The sequence below is a fragment of the Periplaneta americana genome, chromosome 10, assembly GCF_040183065.1.
Source record: "Periplaneta americana isolate PAMFEO1 chromosome 10, P.americana_PAMFEO1_priV1, whole genome shotgun sequence".
In the NCBI taxonomy this organism is placed as follows: domain Eukaryota; kingdom Metazoa; phylum Arthropoda; class Insecta; order Blattodea; family Blattidae; genus Periplaneta; species Periplaneta americana.
This window is the reverse complement of record NC_091126.1, coordinates 82,964,560-82,991,088: the sequence shown is the minus strand read 5'-3', so window position 1 is coordinate 82,991,088 and position 26,529 is coordinate 82,964,560. Positions and strand designations below refer to the sequence as shown.

General features: G+C 34.8%; 1 protein-coding gene across 8 annotated transcripts in view; it reads right to left on the bottom strand.

Annotated features, from left to right (window-relative positions):
- Positions 1–12,195, bottom strand: part of LOC138707836 (deaminated glutathione amidase-like) — an 84,081-nt gene extending 71,886 nt beyond the window's left edge. For 3 of the 8 annotated variants that reach the window (XM_069837809.1, XM_069837802.1, XM_069837808.1), the window contains exons 1-3: positions 11,709–11,986; positions 3,678–3,807; positions 2,004–2,219 (exon numbers count right to left, since the gene is read on the bottom strand). In XM_069837809.1, the coding sequence (XP_069693910.1) occupies positions 2,004–2,219; positions 3,678–3,698 (237 nt within the window). In that variant the 5' untranslated portion in view covers positions 3,699–3,807; positions 11,709–11,986. Of the gene's footprint in view, positions 1–2,003; positions 2,220–3,677; positions 3,808–10,765; positions 10,907–11,097; positions 11,648–11,708; positions 11,989–12,022 lie in introns of those variants that run through there. The other 5 variants (XM_069837803.1, XM_069837812.1, XM_069837804.1 and 2 more) reach the window with 5 other exon arrangements.
- Between the last annotated feature and the right edge of the window lie 14,334 nt (positions 12,196–26,529).

Below are 26,529 nucleotides of genomic sequence, written 5' to 3'. Positions count from 1 at the left end.
CAATTGATAACTCAAAATATTTTTTGTCGGAAACCCTAGTTCCCTATTTCAAATTGCTTGTCTACAACACCTCTATATTCAGACAAATTTCTTTAGTTGATTTCTGAAACACTGTGTGTGTGAGCGTGTCTGTGTGTACAGGATGATTCAAAAGGACTTTAAAAATTTGAAAGCTAACAAAAATTTATTGAGAAAACATACATAATTAGTTTTAATGTCATTTGATAGCAGAAGACATCAAGTTTACACATAAACATTCAATGTTGTTCAATGTAACTGTCATTGGTCATATGGCAAACATCTCATCTGAAGTCAATTAGTTTCCAAACTTGACTCAGCATATTACTCAGCGTCACTTCCACAACTGCAGTAATGTGTTGCACCATCGTAAATCAGTATACTTCAAGTGCAAACGTCTCTGTAAGATGCGCCAAATGGTTGGTTGTGGAACTCCAGTCTCACAAGAAGCATGCAGTGTTCATTTCGAAAGACTGTGAACAAAGCTATCTCCCACTTGTTCACGACTGCATCAGCAACACATGGACGTCCTGGAGATTTGGTATGGCTAAGAGAACAACCAGTGATAACAAAAGACTTGTCGCAGATTTTGTTTCTTCAAACAGACTGGTTTGAGAGAAACAGATTGGTAATCATTAAGTCGAAAACCATAGCCATTTCTTTTCATCATTCACAAAACAATTATTCTGAGTGGCCGGTCATAGAATATAAAAATGAAACAATTCAAAATTTCTTGGTATATGGCTAGATGAACATTTAAAATGCTCTGTACACCTTCAGGAACTAGGGAAAAAATTAAGTAAAATTGCTTTGCCTTGCGATTACTAATAAGAGCACCATCTATTGAATCTGCTCGCACATTGTACTTTGCATACTTTCACTCTATCCTAACATATGGTATAATCTTTTGGGGTAATTCACCTAATGCAATTCAAATATTTAAACTACAAAAGAGACCTATTAGAGCCATAGTTCAAGTATCTCAAACTATCAGCTGCAGGCCATTCTTCAAAAAATTACATATCTTGCCATTACCCTGTATTCATATTTATGAAACTTTAAATTTTATCAAATATAATTTGTATAGCTTTCCTACTAATTCAGACACACACCAGCACAATACAAGAAATAAAGATAATATTTTTATTGAAAGTTTTAACACAACTCTATATAAAAACAGTTTCATTCATGGTCTTCTTACGTATAATGGCCTACCAAATTATCTTAAAGAAATATCTGCACATCAAAAATTTAAGAAAGCCCTTTACAAAATTTTAATCAAAAACTGCTTTTACAGTATGAACGAATTTATTGAAAATTGTCATAATTGAATAGAAAAAGAATGCCTTACTTCAAAAATTTTACTTTCTCTTTTCCAGATCCTGACTTCGAGAAGGATGTCTTCTCATGAAGGACGCGTTGGTTGAAATTAACTCCAGACTGCTAAATGAAATGTCCTGACTTCAAGACACACTGCAAACAGAACTTATAGCCGAAATCGACCAACCTGTAGTTTTCTATGATTAAGTCCCAAGTTTTGTATATTTGTATTTGTGTTGCTTTTAATTATAGTTATTACTTTAATGTGTATTATATAATAAATTATTACTTTGTAAATATGACATTTATTATGATTAAAACACACAGTGAGCACACTCTGCATCTGTGAAAGCAGCCATTGTGAAATGAACTCCGCTAGCACTCGCGATAGAATTCTGTACTAAAAAACTAAAACTTGATGTGTTGTGCTATCAAATGACATTAAAACCAATTATGTAAGCCTTACCAAAGCTTTCAAGGTTGTAAAGTATTTTTTCGAATCACACTAATATATATATATATATATATATATATATATATATATATCTCTGTGTGTGTGTGTGTGTGCACATGCATGTAAAAAACATGCACGCACGCAAACACACACACACACACACACAAAAAAAACTAACTTAGGAAACAATTTTTCATATACATATACGTACTTCACAATTTTTATCCTTTGCAGCTTTAATCAATTTTGAACACACTTGTATGTTGTCCTCCTTTTTATTTGTTGCTGTCATCTGGCAGACGCCTATTATCTTGCTATGTGATGAAGTTGCCATTGTCCTAAATTTTCTTGAAAACTGTTCAAATATACTATGCTTAGATGAACAAAATTCACGCTGTGTTGCAACAAAATATAGTCTCCTTATAATCTGGAATTCAAACAGAAAAGCTTATTGTAACTGACAAAGACACGATCACTTTCTGTTAAAAATAACAAGTAATGCTGAACATGTAGGTATTCGTATTGTGTTCTAGTGTACATAGCTACTTCATATAATCAATAATATGTTCAAGTAACATGCCAATGGGAACCAAGGGGAAAAATGTAAGGAAACAGAGAAATAAAGGACTACGTATTATAATTTATCGAGATCTCTCTAGAATCATAGATGACAGTTATTGGCATTTTCCCAAAGGAACTTGGATCTATTTTCTACAAATCATGGAAATTTGTAATGAAAAATACAGTACACTACAGGGTACATAGTTTCAGAGTAGTTTGGTCAATTTTGCCACTCTCATTCCACCACTGTTCATCATATCTAGCATCTAAGAAGATGAAGAGCTTTCTTTAATTGAAATGCAATGCTAATTCTCTCATTACTCAATAAAAATTGTAGCATCAATCACTGGATAGGGTTCCATTATCAATTACTCGTATTTTCATGAAAGAAAAATAGATGTTTTATTAAGTTTCTCAAAACATGTTAAAACACTCTAGAACTGATTTCCTTCGTAATCCAAGATTAGAAAACAACATACTACCAAGAGTAAATATTTACACAGAACTGGTATTGCAAAAGCTCTTACATGCCTTTTTGTAGACTAAACTTAATGAAGATATGGATCAAGATCAACTTCACTGTCCAAATGTTGCTCAATTTTCCAGTCTTCTTGCTAAATATTTGAATGTAAAAGAGTGAATGACGTCATCATCAACTGCTCAATATTTGATGCCAACTAACCATATTATATATATATATATATATATATATATATATATATATGTATGGATTACTGAGCACAATGTGCATGATATAAACAAAACAAAATTAATCATAAAGCCATTTCACTAAAACCAACCATATTATGGTGTAGAATAAAAATTTTTCACTGTCATGATGCTGTATTAAGACATGGTAGTGGGTTCACATCATGTTTAAGATATGATTCTTTGTTTCCTTATGTGAAGAAGGAAACATTTAAATATGTTGGTGTGAAGTTATTACATCAAAAATACATCTCACATTTTGGGTGTATATATTGGTTCCATTATCAGGAATGACAGGGGAAGGGCAACCTATGCTGTATACTGTACCCATTACCAAGTCTTGGCAAAAATCTAAAAAAATCAATGTTAAAAAAAAGCACATTGTAATAACAGGTCCAACAGATAGAAACATCTTCTTTTAACTTCGCTGATGATGGAGCAAATATGCAACTTCTAAACACTGGATATTTCTGAATCTACGATATAGTGTAAAAACCTCCAAAAGTTTGCACCTATTGAACAACATGAGAGTCTTAAATCTTACTTAAACTTAAAGAAGTTACTGCAATTATTTCATCAGGTATATGACGTAATTTAAATTTTAATATAAAAATACCTTGAAAGATAAGTGCATCATTCTTCTCACACAAAAAAATGATGGAAGTGTCTCATGATAACAAATCACATACTATTAAGAAGTCGCCATACAGGAAACTTATTCCACAGTCTGAACAATTCAGAAGTATCTGAAAATAAAAATTCATACTTCCAATATAACATGACACACAAATTTAACAAACAATAACAAAAGTAACAGACAACAAGTTTAACCAAACATTGTTTAATTTACTTTTTGGTACAATACACATTTATTGTTTGTGATAAGGACCCGTAGGCAAGCACTGGAGCCTTAGGCTTACTGTACAACCTCCTTATATTGGGATGATTTTGAAGTCCTTAGGACTGCTCTTTAAGCTCGTGATTCAATGCTTGGTGCCACCTTATCAATTCGGCTACGGCATCCAGTTCTTACGAAGTCTGCATGAACAGAAACGCTTCTCCGTCTGCCTGTTAATATGATGCCTCCTCAGACCAATAGTATCTGTTCGAAATTCACGTACTTGCGTTCTGTTGCATCCTCTGGCCCGAAAATCGCGCACCGCAGATTCAGCGACAAACCAAGATGCCAACTATCAATAGGAGCTACACTTTCCGGTCTGCCATAGTCTACTCTAGAAGTCCCTACGGCTCCCTGGGATTTGTGCAACTCTCCTAGACAGATGACACCTGTAGGCGGATCCTGGAACCACTTCTGTCACGATCTCCTGGTCGAACTCAAACTATTAAGATGATACATGAATTGAAGCTAATGAAGGCGAAATGAGCCCGAAGTCCAACGCCGAAAGTTACCCAGCAATTCTGATTCAAGTGGTTGAGGGAAAACCTCAGAAATAATCCCAACCAGGATTTGAACCCAAGCCCACTCGTTTCATGGTCAGGCATGCTACTCCACAGTGGTGGACTACACCACTACCCATAATTAAAATTTTATTTTATAGGTACTACATTAATTTTTTGGGGGAGGAGCTTTTGTATTTATTGTGGTGCATGGAAACCTGTAGTTTCCATTGAGCAGATGTTTGAATTTTCCTATTTGTTTCTCTCAGGCAGTAATTGTTGCTGTTCAGGTTCATAACCATACCATAAGCAATATCGTAATTTCCGCGCACTATATTCTTTGTCATGATTGTCTGTCTTCTTTTGGATATAGTCCCAAATACAGCTTAATTCAATAAGTATGTTGGGAAAACTTCGGTCACACTTTTCACATACCATTCCTATTGGGTACAAAGCATGGTACTCATAGACTTTCAGATATAACAAGGACCAGATCCACGGAGGAATGAGTGAATGAAGAAGTATTTGAAAAATCTGCAGCACCATTAGTGCAAATGATTGACTCACTTTCAGAAAACTCTGAAAATCCACCCTATAAGTTTTATTTTGACAACCTGCATACCTCAATGACATTTTGATACATGTAAAGCAACAAGGTTATGGTATAACCAAACTACTTGGGAGAATCACCTGCCTGTAAAATGTCAGTTTACACCCTCAAAATCCATGTCTAAAGAAATGAGAGAGAAGATTATGACTTTATGAGCAGCAAGGAAAAGTGGGATCAACATCACAAGGCGACTGGAAAACTCCACAGTGACCACCGCTTCCACCAGCCATAGCACATATCCCATCAATTCTGTCGCCAATACTCAACATAAGAAAGAAAAATATTTATGTGCCCGCACACGTGTTATTGGGGAATATAATAAAAATATGAAAGGAAATAGAATGGATGACAATGAAGCAATGTACAAGGTGAGCATTAGATGGAAGAAGAGGTGATGGCCAATATTTACTTGAGTTTTCTATGTGTCTGTTCATAATTGATGGCTTTTCTGCAGGAACGCTAGCATACATTATGTCGAAGTTGGAGTTGAGTTGTTGCATTGCCACACACTACCTCATATCCAAATACAGCTTTCCTAGAGATCCCAGTCATACTGAAAGTTGTTCTGCACTGGAAATAATTTTACCTGACATCTGATACGATGACAGAATCATTTGGTGTCAAAGGTGCCAAAAGAAAAACACAGGCGATGAGATACAGAAAACTGCAAATGATCTCCAAAAACAAGGTGTACTAAACGTGGTGTTGATCCATGCAGAAGACACAGAAAAAAAAAAAAAAATGAAAATGAAAAGTTCTATCTAAACATAAAAACGTGGTTCTATTGCATTCCCTGGTTCAATTTTAAATACTACATTCCAAATGCATGTTCTAACTAGTGTGACATAAGCTTCAATGCTAATGTAAGATCTATGGAATACAATAAATGAAATGAAAAAAGTGTTGTGTACACCATTCTTTCCATAATGCAGCATCGCTGTATCCACCACAATATAGGACCAGTAAAACATTTGAGGCACTCAGAAGCAAAGTGATACAAGTGACATTTAGTAAATTTTGAGATAAGTAACTTTGAAGTTGAAACAGAAATTAAAAACTCTGTTACAGGACTATATTGCTGTAAATTTACAGTTGTATATGTTGGTACCTATATTTTTTAATTTCTAAATAGAAATTATCTATTCTAAAACAGTTTAGGTAAAATAGGGTCCTAAAGTCACTTGTATTATTTTGCCACGAAAATATTTTTGTGGAAAAGTAATATAAGTGCAAGGGTTTTCAGTATTTTTATATTATTTAAAACAAGAACAAGGACATTGCTTACAACATTGAAACATTTCTGTCTTAACAGCACTTGAGCTTTCTTATTATCATATTATAACAAAAAATGTGTCTATATACCGAAAGAATCAATCAGTCAATCTTCTTAATGTGTCCAGTTGTTTGCAGACAACATAAAGTCAACTACAGTCCACTGTAGTATTTTCAGTTCTTCTTTTTCATAGTAAATTAGAGGTATTTTGAACGGTGTTCATTATAGACGCCTGTTGCTAGTAGCCACAGTTGGGGTGTAGTCAATACAGGGTGTTTCAAAACTACGGGACATAATTTCAGGTATGTATTTCCCACATGTAGACAATCAAAATAGTTCATTACAACATGTGTCTGGAAATGCTTCATTTCCGAGTTATGGCCTTCACAACATTGAAATTCACCGGAACATTTTTCTTTCTGCAGGTCGTTGCTGTCAAAGGAGACATTAAGAGGGCACTCTGACAGTTCATTCTGAGGCGAAGGTTACATTCAGTGTTGTGTAGGCGTTAGACTGTGCAACATGTATTCAAATCAAGAGCTGGCACAGATACACTTCATGTATGGTAAGGCGGACGGCTTGGATGAGGCTTGCAATTTTAAATGTATTTTTAGATCTTTTTTTAATACATAGTGTCTGATTGGTTGAATATTATATTCAAATTCTAGGGCAACAGTTGATGTGGTTTTTGATACTCCGAAAGAAGAGGGCTAAGAAAATGTCAAATTTTAAATGAAATACAGCCTTAGTCGCTGTTCATTACGTCACTAGCCTCATCTAATGAAGTCACATCTCTCTCTGCTGAAACATCTATGTTTCTGTCATGAAGTGCATCTGTAGTGTTCCTACAGCGAATATTCCTTCAACTTCCTCTTCCACGCACTTTTCCACGTCCTACAGTCCTTATTATAGGCCCATCCTAATGCTTCAGGTCATCAAAGAAAGAGTGGTGTATGAGTGGGATGAATTTCATTAGCTATTGCAAGTTTCTCCACTTAGCAAAAGTTATCCTTATTGGATCACTGTATAGTTGGTCCAGCTCAATGTGTGCAGGCCTTCCACGAAGATGTTTCGAATATGTAATCTATTACCTCTCTCCATTATGGCAAATGAATTAGTCATACACAGAAGAAACGAACAACAATATGTAAACAACGCACTTGTATTAGTTTGCCTCTCAATCAAAACTCTGTATGCATTGTAATACAAGTGTAAGGCCAACATGGAGCAGCACTGACTGGAACTGCACTTATATTACTTTTTCTCTGAACAGAAGTAACGTTAAAGATTTAGAATATATACTTATCTCAATTTAAAAAAAAATGTCACTTATATTACTTTGCTTCTGAGTGCCTCATTTAATATAAACTATGCTAGGACATGTTATTATAAGTACTCTCCACTTCTTAGAACCTGTTTCTCCTATAATAAACTGAGCAATATTGACATCCTTCAGGATAGAGCCACACTCTTGAGAGAAATAAATACCAGTAGCTTTCAGAACACTCCATAAGTATTTTGCTAATAAATAGGTCTTCAACTGGCCTGTATATTGTAGTTTTGGTCTTCTTTCTTAAATTATTTCATATCAATTATCATTATCAATCTCAACCCCTAATTCCGTTAACATTGTGGACTTAACGTAGACCTAATACCTCTTCATTTATTGTATTATGTTATTAATCTGTGACTAGTTACTTGCATTCCATCACTTGCTCTATTACTTTACTATATGAAGAGCTCAAATGCAAAACAAGTTATATCTATTTTTTTTTAAATCAGTTCTTGCTGCTACTGCTACTTTAGGGGTCTCCTGCGTCTATATGTGTGGTATTCTGTACAGAAAAAGTTGACAGGATGATAAAAAAAATGTGTTTGACTGAAAATAAGTTATATCCAAAAAGCTGTTTGCTTCAGTTTAAGTTATATCCATTCTTTCATTTTATTACCGTAATGTACAACAGATTTTTTTTAAATTTGGCTACTTTAAATAATTTTAATTGTTGTTTACCGTTGTAACAGTCAAACTGAATTTGTTGTATTTATGTGAGTGGCAAGAGAACGGAAAATATGGAAGATATGGTGACAGTTGGGGAAGGAAACGTGGGTTCCAGGAAGAGGAAACGTAATGAAACACGGAGGCAAAGAAGAAAGAAAGCCAGGTATAGTGATCCATTTGCTTCTTTAAATAGTACCACACTATTTTCAGTAATCATGTTGACTCTGTGTTCATTTACTCCAAATGACAGCAGTCAACGCCAGCAGCTAGGGAAGACCATGATGAAGCCAATGAGAACTGTAATTGTGTTGATTTTGAAATTCCTGTAGAGCATGTGTAGAAATTCCCCAAAAGAACAGAATATTGGTTAAAGTCTGGAAAGAACTTCCTTAGTTACTCATTTTAAAAATGTATCCAAAATTAGATCTGTATTCTTCTGAAAACTTCAGCACGCAGTCTTAAAAGTGTTATATTTTTCAATAATTTTGTATTTTATGAAAATGTATATAATTTGCAATGATAACAACTATGTGTACAGGGACATCATTTTGTTTTTACTAACATTTCTAATATTAACCTGGCTATACCTTTGGATTAACGGTTGAGAACTGGAAACACCGTTTGCTACCCCCTTCCATGACTGGAGTTCCATGATACTGGCGTAAAATACAAACAGATCACTTTACTAGGTATAGGAGGGAAGAAAAGTAGTTCAACAATTTACGTAAACTAGGAAATATCGCGATTTTCAGTTTGATAATTTTCATTAGGTTTTTGTTTAATCAAAATATGTAGGCCTACTGTATTAACAATAGGTGTTTTTACTCACGAACTGAGCTATCCATTCGGACTTATTCATTATGCACTGTACATTATACTGTCTACAGCACATTAGCGTACAATATAGATAATGAAGTTAACTTGAAAAATAATCATAATATGGATATTTAAACACAATTTTGAAAATAGTGGCCGTTCATTTCGATACAGGCTTCAGTTTTTTTTTTTTGCATATTATCGCACTATAGACTATTATACTTAATTCCAATTACCAGTTTCGTCCTTTGTGCTAGTAACTCATGTTGAAATAATTCTGTCTACTTTATAAAAGAGTACCTTACGTACTGTAAATTCAATCTTCGCTTGTGCCTGATCCAGAAAGAAAAAATTACTCAGACATGCTATCTACTGTCCGTCCAAGTGGTTTTGTCGCAGGGTCATAGAAAGGAGGGAAATCACTTGACATTTAATAAATTAACGAGGCTCTTTTATGTAAGTTATTGTAAACAGTTGTATAATATTACGTAGACGTCCAATTCCTAACAGAAATTAATGTTGTCAGTAAAGAGCTAAGACAGCCCAGCCACTAGAGGGGCGAGCAGAAGTGGGTGGGAGAAACCGGGATGCGACGTAGGCAAATGAACTACAGTACCTGTGCGAAAATATGATTCAATATTGAAAGCTCTTTCGTCACTGGGAAACGCGAACATATTTCTGGAACGTACTATACTCACTAACTCAGTACTGTTTGTGTTTACTATGACCGTAAGGCGACTTTGACTGTATACGCTTGGTTCTGTGTGGGGAACGGTTAGAAGTTTACTAGTAGAGGGAGTGAGAGTGAAATACATTAAAAAACTCAGGTGCAATAAAAATTGAAGTAAAAATAAAGAGAAGTCCCTGTATAATTTTCATTGGTACTCAAAAAATTATGTCTTTATTCATGTGAAAATTTCAGCAGACAATCTTAAAAAATGTTATGTTTTTCAGTAATTTTGTAAAATATTATGAAAATAATAATGTGTATAATTTGAACTGATAATCATATTGTCGTTGTTCCTGCAATAATCCTATGTGGCATATTTACCGATTTTCAGATTTTTGCTCTATTAAATAACTTAAATAATGATACAGAAAATAATAAAATCTCCTATATGTAATTATATTTCTTAGTTTTGAAAATGTAAGAATTCACAGTATCTTATGTACGGCCATAGGATGAATAAATGTGTTTTTTTCTGCCTACTGAAAATGTTTATATTTTGCACATAGGAGTTATTGCAGGGACGACGACGACGATATTCTTTGTTAAATATTTTACAGTACTAGTAAGTTCAAAATTAATATCTACTCACATCACGATTATACACGCAGATCTTTGCAAATCAAGTCATATCCACTTTTTAAATTTAAATAATTTCATGAAGGAAGAATATTGAAGGTCAATATTTGCTCTAAAATCTTGTTACTATAGAAGGAATTGGATGATGGAAAAGAATTATAAAATACACCGTAAATATATTGTGTGGCACATTTTGCTCATTTCTGAGAAAATTTTTCTGGGGATATAACTTGTTTTGCATTTGAGCTCTTCACATAATCTAAGTTTTCTTTTATACTGTAAATGCTTTTGCTTTTATTTACCGATATTTTCATGTTGTATTTGCTTGATATCTATTGTTGAGTAGTATTGGATTATAACTGTTTAAGTTTAAATTACCATTACTACTACTGTTATTATCACTATTCTCTACTCTGTAATTACATTGTTGAGTGGATGAAATAAATAAATAAATAAATAAATATTGAAGTAAGTGTGTTAATAGTAGGCCTATATACGGTAGTTTTAGTAAATAAATGTGTAATCTATGGCTAACTTATTAGTGTAAGATGTGAGTGACGTATTTAATATCAGTTACTGTCTTGTTATGTCTGCACTTGTCCCCTGATCCTGCTGGCCACGCCTTCCACCTCACCTGAACGATCCTACCTCTCTGCTGGCCCTCCCTGCCTGCCATTCCTTCCACCTTGCCTCAGCGATCCCGCCTCTCCACCATTCACCAACTTCAAAGCACCTTTCGATACTTATTTCGGTTCCAAATTGGTGTCACCCCTCAAATTTTATTTCGTTGTCGGTATGTGTAACTGGACTAGAAGACGAGTAGGTAAATAAATTATGATCCCCTACCTTTAATAGCGCTCTCGTACAGAAATACGATATATCCTTCATAGCCTACATACCATAATTAATCTTCTTCTAAAAGTCATAAATGTTATAAATCAAACAGTGGTACGGTAATTTAGGAAGGACTTGATCCCTGTATTGTTGGGGTTTTACGGAATTCAAATTATACTGAAAAAGAGTTAAGTTATCTAGAAGTAACCGCCTAAGATTTATATTTCGGCGGATGATCCAATTGTCCTAAAAAGGTACAGTAATGTACTCGGTAATTGTTTACTTCGAAGAAATAACTGGTTATGAAAGTTCATATCACAGAAATATGACAATAACGCAAAAGTAAAATTATAATAATGTAGGAGATGTACTGAAAAATAATGGGTCTGACATTCACTTTTGCTTTCTTACCACGAAACATTTGGTTTCCTTTCCTAACCTTGTCCCTCCTCCATACCACTAGTAACAAATACTTCTACTGTCAATGACGACAAAGTTAGGGAATTTTGATGATTAAATAAGATTAGTGATAAACAGCCACACTATCAGAGATAAGGTGAGGTAGGATTTGATGAGAAGATAGATTGGTGGCAAGTGATTCGCATAAAAACGACATAAGTGAAAGATCAGACACGTTATCATAATCTAACTAAATGGTTTGTAATGAAATACTCAACAACTTTCAAAATCACATGCCAAAAGGTTATGTTTCAATATGCACTAACCTTTCCTACAATTAGCAATCTATTTAACAAAACACTGCCATTAAACAGAGTGACCAGATATGGGAGGGACATTTTCCTTTCATGTATCAAACTTTCCCTAGATACACATCCAGAGCGCGGTAAATAATTTATTATGGCCACTGTGAGTATTTTCTTATAAGACTAATTATTACTTTCACAGGACCAAAAACACAACGCCAAAGTGGCTATACTTATTTACCACTTTGAAGATTGATTTTTCTTTATATGATCTGAAAGAGGTAAATAATTATGGCCGCTGTGAGTATTTTCGTAAAATATTAATAACTTTCCCAGGACCAAAATACAACACCATAGTGGCCAAAATTATTTACGACTTTGGCAAAGAATGATTTTTCCTTTACATGATATGAATTCTTTTCAAATTTCAAACATAATGTATATACTAAAAGCAAAGAGTTTATAATATTACAAACTCTTTGACTAAAAGCCAGGTTATGAACCGACTAAACCGGAAGCAAAGTTCTGTTGCTCGCTTTCTGAGCTCTATTGCCACATAGTGGCGCGAGATTCAAAGCATGTTCAGCGTTTGTCACCGATATGTTTAAAATAACTACTGTATATATTTCTCGATAACACTATAAACAATATTAGTAATTAAAATTACTGTTTTTAAGAAAGCACGAGCTAATGACGCTGGTATGAAATCCGACTCGTAATGCACGTGGTACACCAAAGGAACTGGGAAGTTTGGCTACACTGTCTCCGTGATTCCGTTGCCAGATTTTCGTTAGCAGACGACATTTTCACGTGAGGTCCAATCAACGAGTTAGATACTATAGAGAGGCTAAAGACCTCTGATAAGCGCTCCCTGCGGAGGCCAACAGTACTATGGATCGTTCCCTAAAAAACATGGCGTCTATAGTACCGCCAGCCTCCGCAAGGAGTGCTTATCAAAGGCACACTGTAACGAGTTGGTACATGTATTATATTTTTCAGATACATCAATATTTAATTTAAACATTTCGCTATAGGTTTTGTAAAAAGCTGATTTATAAATGAAAAAGTAATAATTAAGACTTTAAAATTTCCAAAAATGTCTCATTCCCTCGGATTTAAATGAAATGTACCGTAAATCATAATATTCGTTGCTGGATAATTAAACCCTCTCAATACAGGTACCATTGCCGCAGAGAATTATAAGATAAGACAGACAGCATAAGCGAAATATCTGTATTAATAAGTTTGTACCATGAAGAGTTTAGTATTTATTGTGTTTATAGGGCCTACTCCAACTTTCTTTTTATTAATGCGTTAGGGCTCTTTTTGTTATCAAAGAGGAAAGATAGCACTTGCATCACACACAATTTGTGATTATTGTTCAAAATAATGTAAGAACAGTTTTATTCTGCAAAAGTCTCTGCTTAGTTGCGAGACACGTATGAGATCAATGCTTGTTTCAAATTATATTAGACTACACGATGTCTCCATCACGCGACAATATTTGTTTCAAACTATATTAGACTACATGATGTCTCCATCACGCGAAAAGAAGTGTACCTAGCTGTGGGTCCTGTTGTTTCTGATAACAATGTTAATCGTAAGTATCTTATCGTTTCAATAAATGTGGTGAGATATGATCGTGAGTAACTTTCTATTAGTGTCATTCTTTAATTATTATGTTGCATGCTAAGAGATTATTTGTAGTTTTAATAATTTCAGTTTTCAAAAGTTCTCTGTGTTAATTCCAATTTCAAATGAATTTTTCTCAATAACTTAATTACTGGATATTTTTTTTTATTTTCGCCACTACCTTTACTATATTTTACTCCTATTAGTTACATACGTCGTCTCTCTTGAAATCACCTGGTGAGCACTGAATTACATGATTTCATATTAGGTTAGACTAGCTGTAAGGTAATTAAATTTGTGACGAAGTCAAAAAATTATTTATTTTTCTTCTCCCGATTAAATTCATCCGTCTTTAGGTGCTTTGCTTTGGTTGCATCGAGTATAGCTTGTCATTTAATATCTGGGCTATATTTAGTGAAAGTAATAAAACATAGGCCTACAGCTGTTATAAAACGTAAAGTTTTGTGTGTATTTTACTTTTTACTTATTAACATAGTCTTAATATGTAACTCAATTCACAATAATACTAACTTCATCACAGTCATTTCCTACAACATCCGAGCCACGCCCCTTTATTTTGACTAACCGAAACATGGCGGACCAATGTTCAATTTTCTTCAACTTTCTGAGATCTTTGTCCTCTCTATAGTATCTAACTCGTTGTTGTAAGCATAAAAATTGTTTTATTCACCGCATTCTAGATTCACCTTCGTCACGATCATATATTATTTACATTTCGGTGATACAAGTTACGCAATTATAATAATAGTGCATTGATAGATTTCACAATTATTACTCCAGACCCTGTTATCCAAGTCAAACGTTATTTTCGTATAATTGTATTCCAGAATATTTCCTCATAAGTCTTGATAGGCTATATGTATTAAGAGTTAATTTCTGGTGGTAGTATTGATATTAAACTTGGCTAACACAATATTCCATCTACAACTTCAGAAGGGCGGCAAGAACTAGCGCTGAGGTAGTTCTGGATATTTCAACTGTAAACCAACTTACGAATCTCGTGATATGCAAATAAATATCACCAAACGTAGGTGCCAACTTCAGAGGGGCTGCAAGACACTTTGTGTCCAAATTTATAAAACCAGGGGCATCACATCCAGTAAAATTAAGAGTGATCTCAGCCTTGTTAACAATTCGAAGAGATATTCCTATGTAAATAAAGCGGCGAAACTAGCGCTGAAGTAGTTCTGGTGATTTCGGAAGTGAAAATTGTTGAATTTATAAGGGTTTCTTTTTATGTAGATACAGTTGATCGTATATGCATCATAGACAAATATATGCATGGCGTAACAAAACCCTAAACTAACCAAATCTAACCTGTCACAGATTCGTATATGCAACATGTATATAAGCGGGGAACTACTTCAGCACTAGTTTAGCCAAAAATTGAATTAATTTGTTTGAAAGATGAAGTAGGTTATAGGCCAAAGATTATTATTTGAACTCTATAGAGAGTAGTGGCTTGGTTCGACTGGAACATCTCGGAAAAAAGAAGATATATAATTTTTTTTTATTATTACCGGTATAGACCTATATTCATTATTATTTATTATTCCACAGTTGAGTAACAAAATGGACAAGGAACCATCCAAAAGAACAAATCGGGACACCCTTAGAACAATAGCATTTTAAATATCATGGTAAATTAGAAAATATACCACTAACTTTATGAGTTCCTGTAGGCCCTAAATGTTTTTATCCATCTAAATCACTGATAGAGGAGGTCAGCTGTCGAACATGTTGGTAAAGCAATTCACAGTGCCGCTATCTTTCCTGAATTTGAGATCGGTGAATCTTCACACATGCAACAGAGTGACTCCACTTCTCTATCCATGATCCACATTTTTGTAGTTCAGTTCAAATCTATGAACTATTGGGATCGAACAGTAATGGTCCTAAGTCTTACCAAGCGGAAAAAACACAGAGCTAACAGTTAATTAACAGTGTATGGTAATTATGTAGTAATAATCGGCCAGGCCTCCATATTCCCGCAATAGAGGTCCAGGGCACCTTCGTTATCATATGTATTTTCTTTTATTAAATTTCGTTTGTATATGATTAACTTGTCATCCAGTATCCACTTTACACCCTGGATCTCTGTTATAGTAAGATGATGGCCTGACCGATATGACCTGTCGATGGTTTGTTTCTACACAATTATTAAAATATATGTATATACTTGGTAATGTATCTATCCTAGATCTCTATTACGGGAAGATGGCCTGGCTGATGATTACTACTTAATTACCCAAAATTTAAAACTAACCATTATCAACACTCGTTTTTAGGTTGCTTTTTTTTTTTTGTTATGATCGTCGTCGTAGGTGTGTGCTCGTTAATTGATTAGCAATGGCTATATAACTACTGATAATGAATAAATGCTTAATAAAGAAAATTGTCCCCACTGAAAGTGCAGTGAACGGGAATACAATGATAAATTGGGTTATATCAATGATAGTGAAACTAATGGCTCGTCGTCGGGTGGCGATCAAAACCTTGTAATTCCAAAACTGGAAATTTTACAAGAGAAAGATATAATATTACTGATACGATATCATGTTCACGTGCTCTGTTTTATGTACATGTCTTAAATGTCTGTTTAAATTCGACTGTTTACTAAATATGGTACTGCAATGTTTGCATACCACAGGCATTATTACAGAAGTTTGAAAACTAATCCATCAATCTCGAATGAAAGTAAAAGAAATCCAGTTCACAATTAATGCGGTAAATAAAACATTTTTATGCTTACAACGGGGCTCAGCGTCACACCGGAAGCGGAATTTCTTCACCGATAGCGCATGCGCAATAAAGGGAGCCGAGGGTGACTTTTATCGTCTCGTATGCCCTACCACGCCGTAGCGGAAAAGTGAGAAATATGTTCCCAGAGTGAAGCAGCGGAAAGCCGCCATTTGTTGGTAGAAAACGCGCGGGATTTCGAAACCTCTATTTGAATAAGCGTTGTATTGCGTATCCGAAAGCTAAATGTTTTTATTTGCAGGAACAATACTTTCTTTCCGATATACCTTTAATAACATGTTTCTGCTGTGAGCAGAGTTGCTAGGTTTTCTGCGAGGGAAATCGGGATATCAGAAGCTGACTTAAGACATTAGACTTATCATCACTTTATCATAAGCTTTATAATTGTTTTCTACAAAGTAATGTTCGCGTGCTTTTAATGTAATATTCGCCTCCTTGAGAAACACTAAAATACGAAGGACACACAGTACAGTGAATACTATAAGCTAATCGTTTTTTCTTTTATTGATCACTAATATGTTTTAACCATTCGCTACTAAATTAACTTTGCAACTTTTCTTTTTCGGGTCCGGTACTGCAACAGTACATCTGACAATGAATCCATGTTTAAACATAGTTCACTAAACTATAAAACGCAGCAATTGTATGTGTCTGTTATTAATATAAAATACGATATCAAAACGCTATCTTTTTTGTCATTTAACGCACCTAAACTACACAATGTTTATTAATTGAGAGAGCAGCAACTAGATACCGAAACGGATTAATCAACAATGCTGTAGAACTAGGGGAACTATTAGAGTAGAGTAGAGTAAGTTGCCTTACGGCAATCAGCTGGGTTACCTCACAGAATTGCTAAATTTTCGCGGGTTACCTCTATGTTCACAGTGTTACCATTTGAGTCAATATATAAATAAAAATATTGGATAATAGGAAATGCAGGCTAATTTGTTTAAATTACGTTCTAAGCTGTTATCTCTCAAATCGGAATTTTTACCAATCTCGATTCGCTTTATCGGGATTCAACCACGAAATTGGAAGAATCCCGCCTAAATTGGGATACCCGGCAACTCTGGCTGTCAGGCTTTCATCATTTTCATAGGAACTCTGAATGTGAATATTCATATCCACGGTTAATGAAAGGATGTTTACTTTTTAATTTAATCTGTAGGTTAAACTGCTATATGAAATCAAAAAGCATAATAATATTATTAATAATAGTTATTATTATTACTATTATTATTATTATTATTATTAGTAGTAGTAGTAGTAGGAGTAGTAGTAGTAGTAGTAGTAGTAGTAGTAGTAGTAGTAGTAGTAGTAGCAGTACCTAGTAAGATAAGAAACTGTTTAATTAATCCGTAACTAAGACAAGAATTATTTTCAATCAGTCATATTAAAATATTAACGTTTTATAATTTATACAGTTTCTGTATCTTTAAATTCGGCGAATAATTATCTGTTTGAAGAAAATTAAGGATATGGAGTGGATGAAGGACAATAACAATCTATATGGTAATAACGTAGTTTGAAAGCAGTTCGAAATGAGTTGAACATATTGAATGATTCGTTGTAAGGTAGAAATTCCCGCTGCGGATTACACCTATCCACATACTGTTAAGGGAATCTTTATTCAAAGGAAACCTAAGCATAATACAGTCGTTTAAGTACAATAGTTTGTCTTCTGTAACGTAATATGGAGCAAAAATCGTCGTAGAAATGAAAGATTAACTAATCAGTGAACTGTAACATTCCTTCCTTCTTTATCTTTACATCCGTGTATATTGCTGCAATTAAAAACAGCACACGAACGAACCATAGTATTCAGCTCAACCAAACAAATGGCCGCTCGTCGGCTGTTCAATTTGGGAGCATAACACTAGCGCCAGTGAGCGGTCTAGCGGTTATTTAGTAAGTCTATGCTCTCGCTCTGCCAACTACTTCCTGTTTACTCGGTTCATAACCTGGCTTTTAGTACTGAAGATGTGAGGTCACTCGCTTTACATGCCCATGGAGTCTGTTGTAGGGCTGCCACTCGTGGCGCTGCAATCAGTTGTGAAGGTATAACCCCAGATCACATATATAACAAATTGCTCAACCTTATAGGCTTTGACGAAAACAACGTTTATAAATTTCACTACTTTTTTTATTTTAGTAGGTTATTTTACGACCTTTATCAACATCTTAGGTTATTTCGCGTCTGAATGATATAAAGGTGATAATGCCGGTGAAATGAGTCCGGGGTCCAGCATCGATAGTTACCCAGCATTCGCTCATATTGGGTTCAGGGAAAACCCCGGAAAACGCCTCAACCAGGTAACTTTTCCCAACCGGGAACCGAACCCGGGCCACCTGATTTCGCGGGCAGACGCGCTAACCGTTACTCCACAGGTGTGGACATTCATTATGCTGCCATATAGCTACTGCATAAGAAGTCACGTCATAACTCTCATTTGAATTGCATGGAGCACTGTACTTCCATCTAGCGGTCGTTCTCAATCGACGATGGCAATCCTGGTGGTTGTTCTCTTCCACATGTTACCATTTTTAACAAGGGGATGGTCAATCTGTTATATTATGTGATCAGGAGTATAACGAGACAGTGAATGGCACGACAATAATGTAGGCCTACTCATAGTGCTCATGGAGTCGCCTGCAGATTAATGCGTTCATCTTGAGTATACATACACGTTACAAAGCCATTTGCTGTCTGCTGTAATTTTAAGTTATTTCTCCAATATCCGAGGAGTGTATTTATTACAGTCTAACCAAAAGCAAGATGCCGACTTGTTTTTTACGTCGGGTATAGAAGTCGTTACGACAAGAAATCCTCAACAGTTAATTATTGCTTTTGATATCCTAAGACAAAGATGCATGTGCAAAGTGGTTTAAAGCAATTCCAAGAATGACAAGAAGCTTTCTGACAGAACTTACGTCTGATTGATGACCATGAAGTACAGATTCCGAGGTCTACATGACGGTTGAATGTAGAAGTCATTCCTGTCACTTTTCCAAAATTTGCTGAAATATTTAACGGCTTCTTCCAGAGCTCGAAAATATCCTACTCAGAGGGAAATTGTTGAAGTCCGAAAACGACTTGAACAGAATTTAGGGACTTCTGAAAAAACATTATGTTAAATTTCGAACACGATAATATGCAATGTCTCTCTCATTAAAGGAACATGCATATTAATATTGCTTCTGGCAAATGCCTTGCTATAATAATATAACAAAATAATACCGGTCAGCTAGCAGTTCTGAACGCAAGCAACTCTGGTGCTGTTACATAGGCGACAGGGTATGGCGAAACCCACGAAGCAAACTGTAATCAACTGTAATGTAGATTGTTGCTGGGCCTGTAAATCGTTTTATTAATTAGTGCTAAATTAAAATGTCAGGATCTATATGTGTGCTGTTCAGATCTGCTACAATTACGGCTTTACAAACTGTTCCAAATTATATTTTTGATTTCCGAGTGATCAAGAAACGCGAGTGAGCAAAATTCTTTATTAGGCTTAGTGCCTTCATTTCTATGCTGCTACAACAATAAAATAGTCCACCAGTTTTTCTTTCAATGTCGTAAAAGTAGTGCATTTGTAAATATGTTGTAGGTTAAATAATTGAAATATTCGTGTGCTTACAAGCATTTCGTCAGCTTACTTCTAAAATCCTGTAAGTTCAATTTTTCCCAAATGTTGAATGCTTTGTATATTTACAAAATGCCTCTGCTGATAACACGTCATAAATCTGAAAATGTTTCCATATTTTATATAAAAACAAATGCATAACACTTTTTAGTTGGTAAATAACACGAATAAAAACTTATTTTTCTCTCTTGTACAGTACAATTCCCTCAAATGTAGTTACGAAGTTTTAAAATTAAGCCAAAGCTTTCTTCATATACCCAGTAACTACTGGTTCAATTCATTTAAAATTAAATACAGTTCACTGGTGATTTAGGAAAGATTTAATCTTGTATTTGATTTTTAAAACTCAATTACATTAAATTTATTTTAATAAATTTAGTCACATATTACCAGGGAACGGATTTATATGGACTAAAAATATATGAAATATGTAAATATATATGTAGTTATTTTTACCAAAATATGGAATTAAATATGGATTTTTACCAAAATATGGAATTAAATATGGACTTAAAATTATAAAAAAATGACTATGTACGTTAAATATTGGTACATTTTAATCAAACTAAACAAAAAATATAATGGACGTACCTTATCTTCCAATGTAGTTTCAACAAAACACAATTTTTATTGTCTGTTACCATAACAATAGGTTACAAACATTTCTTTCAAGTGCTGAAAAGTGAATCTTCTTCTATTGTCTCTGAGGATAGATTTATACTGACTAAAAGAGCGTTCGCCGTCACAAGAAGTAACTGGTACATAATTCAATTTCACAATGTCTGCTGGGGATAAGTCCAAGTTAATCTTCACTGTTGATTCACCACTCATCACAGCAACAACCTTTTGTAGTTCTTCATATCCAGGGTTTTTTGAAAGTACAGTGTCCACCTTAGCTCTTACTGCATCTGCAACTTTACCTCTACCACGATTCAGTTGTTCCACAGTACTATTTATAATTTCAAAACTTTCAGATAGTGAAAGGTGCCTATTTTGGAGACTTTTGAGCGTTTTTATGATGCATGAAAATGTATGCTGAATGTGAGCTAAGTCATTCTTCACACTTATGTCACAGGTAACTGTTTTCGCAGTATCAATTGAGACTGCATCTTCAGAGTCCAATGCAAGGAGAACATTGTTAATAGAGTCTATATGTTCGGCATAATATTCAACTGCTTCTAGCCATGTACCCCATCTAGTTAAAATTGGCTTTGGTGGCAATGGAATTTCAGGGTACATTTCTTTCAACACGTTAACTCTACTGGGAGCTTTGAGAAATACTTTTTTCACTGATGAAATCAACAAATCTACTTTAGGGAAATTGTCTCTGACCACTTCTGCCACACGATGAAATGCATGCGCCACACAAGTAAAATGAGTCAATTTAGGATATACAACAGATAATGCTTGTCCAGCTTTGACCATATAAGGGGCAGCATCGCTAATAAAGAATAACACATTATCGTACATAATACCCTTTGGCCACAGGATACCCATAGCTTCGTTGAACAGTTTAACTATAGTTTTGTTATTGCACTTTTCTAGAACATCACAATGTAAAAGAATTCGTTCAGAATATTGTTCACTTAACAAACCGATAACTACATTACCAACAAGTCTACCTTCTTTGTCGGGAGTCTCATCAATGGAAACCCAAATTGAACTATCTTTAATTTCATCTCTTATTTTCTGTATTGTCTCATCGTAGATGGATGGAGCATACGTCTTCCTAAGTGTTGACTCATCCGGGATTGTATGTTGAGTATATTTTTCAAGGAATTCCCTGAAGACCTTATTCTTTAGTTTGTAGAGAGGAATATCAGCAGAGATGAGAGAACGGCACAGGTCGATGTTAAACTCAGATCTTACATTCGATGTTGTTGGTTGTGTTAAAAACAATTGTCTCTGCTTGGAATTTAGTTGTTTGTTGGCCTGATGTTTACTAGTTGTAATGTGTTGTTGCACCAGGAACTTTTGTGTAGATGATACTGCACACTGACACAAATTACAAAATAATATTTTATTGTCAGTTGATAAACCATCTTCTTTAAATTCTGAAATGTAACTTGTTAGTTTTGATTTTAAATTGACTGAATGACGTACTTTTGGCATATTTACCGTCTTTATAGTATGATTTACAAAACTGAACCTATGTGTACTCTGACTGGCATTTAACTGTTGAGCTGCACAACTGAAGTCTGTTAAAAATTTTAAATTAAATTAATACAGTTTTGTAACTTACTTTCCCATTGTTGATAGGACTGCTAATTTTCAAATAACTCTGATGTTAAAGGGATTACTGAACATGTGTTTAAATCTCTATTGTTGAAATGTATTTTTAAAAGTTAATGGAATTTTGTTTTGTTTTATTGTTAAACCTAATATAATATGGACTGTTTTATATGAAATATGGAAAATATATGGAAATTAACGAAAATATGTACTAAACTCTAAAATATGGAAAAATATGGAAAATAAAAGAAGGATTTTTCAACCCTACACATTGTGAAACATAAAGATAATGCAAAATATAAATTATATTAGCTTTATGAGTAAATATGTATTTACATATAAATCCTTTCCCTGCATATTACATATACACAGCCCCCTATTTAGATAATGCTATGTTCACGAGCCCGAAAAAATTTTGTCCCCCCACCGACTTACTTATGCAACTCTTAGACATTTGGCAGTCAAGCTGTAAAAAAAAAGCATATAATAATTTAACGTATGGTACTATCCAAAGTAGGCATCTGCGAATTGGAAAAATATGGAAAATTTATTTTCAGGTCTTTTTTTCATTCCTCAAACTTTTGCCGCCCGGGCCCACGGCCATGTAAACCATGCGTAATAAATACAGTCCTGCATATATATATATATATATATATATATATATATATATATATATAGCTCTAAACGTGTGTATATATATATACACACACACATTTGACAAATAGCTGTTTATACAGGATTGTGAAAATTTTAGGAAAATATTCCTCAGATGTAGAGGATGAAAATATGTTATATGGACATGGGTTCGTAAACTCTGTATTTCCTTGTTAGAGCTCTTTTCCTAAACTTCGCTTACATTGTATGATGTGCAAACTATTTTCTTTTTGTGTGGAATCCATCACAGCTCTCATGTATATTACACCCCATACCAACTCACTGTATACCAGAACTGTGAAAAATACATAGAAATAGAATGTACGGTATATCATCGTCACCTCACCCTCATATGTAATTACATTCTAGTCAGAGGTAAAGAAGAGCGTCTATATGTAATCAGACTGTTTTTGTGTAGGGGTTGTTAAACGTTAGCTATGATAATATTGCACATTAACTATGAATTTCTTTGGAAGAAAAGATGAAAATCAACGAAATCAAACTGATGGACGGTATGCGGTTCAATGCTTACTCAATGGAAGTAGATGGTTCAGTACAATTCAGTGACCTTACACCAGAATGTCAGAAAGTCTCGCGAATCATGCGTTACCGTACTTCCCCTCTTGTAGTAGTGGCTATATAAATGTTGATGTACAAGTAATTTTATTCCTAAATATATAGCCCTACCAGTCAAAATTCTTATTCACGTTATTATTCAGCTGGAGCAGGCAGGAGCAACGGCATGCAGACGACACGTCCACTACTATTATGGTCACATACTGGTTTGTCCAGACTTTTCCGTTCACATATTGTAGTCCACAGAACATTAGCTCAATATCTGTGTGTCCAAATCGTTTGTTCACTGTTTTCTTACCCACAATTTGTCCATTTCTAACGTGCCTAATACTTTTAACCCATTTTATTGCAATCCTTGATGTTTGTTGCTTCTGTTTCGTAATAATTTCAATATTAATGCAACTTTGTACGAGGCGCGTCCATAAAGTAACTTTCCCACTTGTCCCACAGCTAGTAAACCATATGTTGCGCGAAGCGACTGCGTGTACGTGATAGAGTAATGTCCTGGCATGGCGCATACGCTAGCGGAACTTCCCGATTGCTCTCAGTAGATTCGTTGCATTGGTTGAAGATGAACGTTCCTATTCCAGCTCCCGCCGCGTGAAGTGCGGTCAGTGATAAAGTTTTTGAATGCACAGGGCATAGCGCCGATTGAAATTGATCGTCAGGTGTGCCAGGGTTATGGGCAAGCAGATGGTGCGTTGCTGCTGTAGATAATTTTCAGCAGGACGCCAAAATGTGGATGAGGAGCGCAGTGGGAGGCCAACCATAATCACAGACGACCTTGTGGAGCAACGTACCATCTGCTTGCTCATGACGTTAGACCCATAGATCTGGCACAGCTGACGATCAATTTCAATCGGCGCTATGCCCTGTGCATTCAGAAATTTTATCACTGACAGCGGCGGGAGCTGGAATAGGAACGTCCATCTACAATCAATGCAACTAAGCTACTGAGAGCACTCGGGAAGTTCCGCTAGCGCATGCGCCATGCCAGGACATTACTCCATCACGTACACGCAGTCGCTTCGCGCAACATATGGTTTGCTAGCTGTGGGACGAGTGGGAAGTTACTTTATGGACGCGCCTCGTATGTTTCCGCGGAGGAAATTTGAATGCTTCCTAGTCTTTTTACATATCATCAGCTATTTTTGTATAACATTTATGAAGACTATTCACAAAATGCCAAGGTTAATTGATTCAGAGAGAAAGCGTGTGCTTGAACATATTAGTTTAATTTCCACTCCAACAGCGAGGACATGCGAAGGAAATATTCTGGTGTTGCGAAGAGAGGCAGATTTATATTTCTAGGTGTACAACAAATTTCAATGTAGTAGAAGAAACCAAAATAATGAAACCTGGAAATCACACACACACACACAAATATAAGTAAGTGAATATTAAAGGAAGAATTATTGTAATATGAAAAGAAAAGAAGAAAATATCCAAATGAACCACAGTCAGCTATACTATAGTTTTAGATGTAGAAATCAAAGATATTTAAAATGAAGAAGTATTATACTATCTTTCACGACGTCACAATTTAATGTACAGGCCTACTACTAACAGACGCCAGAATAAAACATGACCACCTCTACCGAATTCGATGGCAGCACTAAACATATCTGATATACAATAAAACTAATAAGAATAATAACTTGCTTCTTGAGTACAAATTGGGAGATGGCAATAATGAAAGAATACTATTTTTTACACAGTTCATTGCTTTGAACATTTGTGTAATACCAGAATAATCCTTGGAGATGGTACATTTACGATGTAACCAATATAGCCTATTCTACAGTTCTACACCCTGCATTGAGAGGTATGAAGAAGTAATGTATCAAGAAAATGCTGGGTTATAGCAAGGTCAAGAATTAACCCATCCTGAGCCTAGTCTGTGCTCATTTCGAATATCTAGGGAAATACGATTCTATTGAGTCTCAAAATGTGAACATTAATTGACATTGAACTTAAATAAATATCAACAAAAACTTGTTAATGTTGTTCCTAACGCCTTAAATGCACAATTTTCAATAAAAGTTCTTTTATGGCTTCTGATTCCCACGAGATTTTGTCTAACTTTTGGCTGCACTGACGTCAAAGAACAATTGCTTCAGAAAGAACATTAGAATGCCATCCGGTAAATTCAAAGATGAATATAGAATTGTCGAACTATTTGTGGAATCGAAATTTTAAACATGTCTTGATAGCAAACTCAGTCAGGATGATCTGTGACGTAATTTTGATATTTTTTTAATTCTTAATTTATGATGATCATTTATAAATCATAGATTTCCTTCATCTGCACATGTTTGAGTTTGTTTATTTACCAACTTACCTTAAGCAATAGTTATGATGTGGCGCTGAAGGGCGAGTCTCCATTGACTTCTTTTGTCAATCACATTCGGACCCAAAGACGTTATATATTCGGATGGAAAGGAAAGTGAGAAAAGGAACAATGACGTTAAGACCTCAGTAGAAGAAACATTAAGTGTAAAATAGTTATCAGAGAAATGACTCTCTAGGGCAGGGAGAATGAAATTCTTTAGTAAACATTTTACTGCTAAAGAATGCCTAGTTCAGGCATGTCAGAAATGAGGCATTCATTGTGGATTTATGTGCGCGGATCGCCGGTCTGTGCGGACTGCATCATTCAGGCGTTGCTCTTACCAGTTCTTAGCTGGAGGGGTGTACAATAATCTATTCTGCACTTCTAGTGTTGGATTAAATAGGCATTTGGACATCATAAACACACTTAGCAGAAGGAAAAAAAAACACAGTTATTATCAGTGTCTACATTTGATACTTGTAATACAAGAAACATTAGGCTTACTTAGTTATACTTTATAGAGTAGTGGTTTGTAAAGCATAATTTATTAACGCGATTTTTATATAAGTAGTATTTGAAGAAAAAAATATTGCAGTAATTTCGAAACAAAAAAAAAACGAACAAGTATTTCATTTTACGTAGTAGATACTAATTATTTTAAAGTAATAGACCAT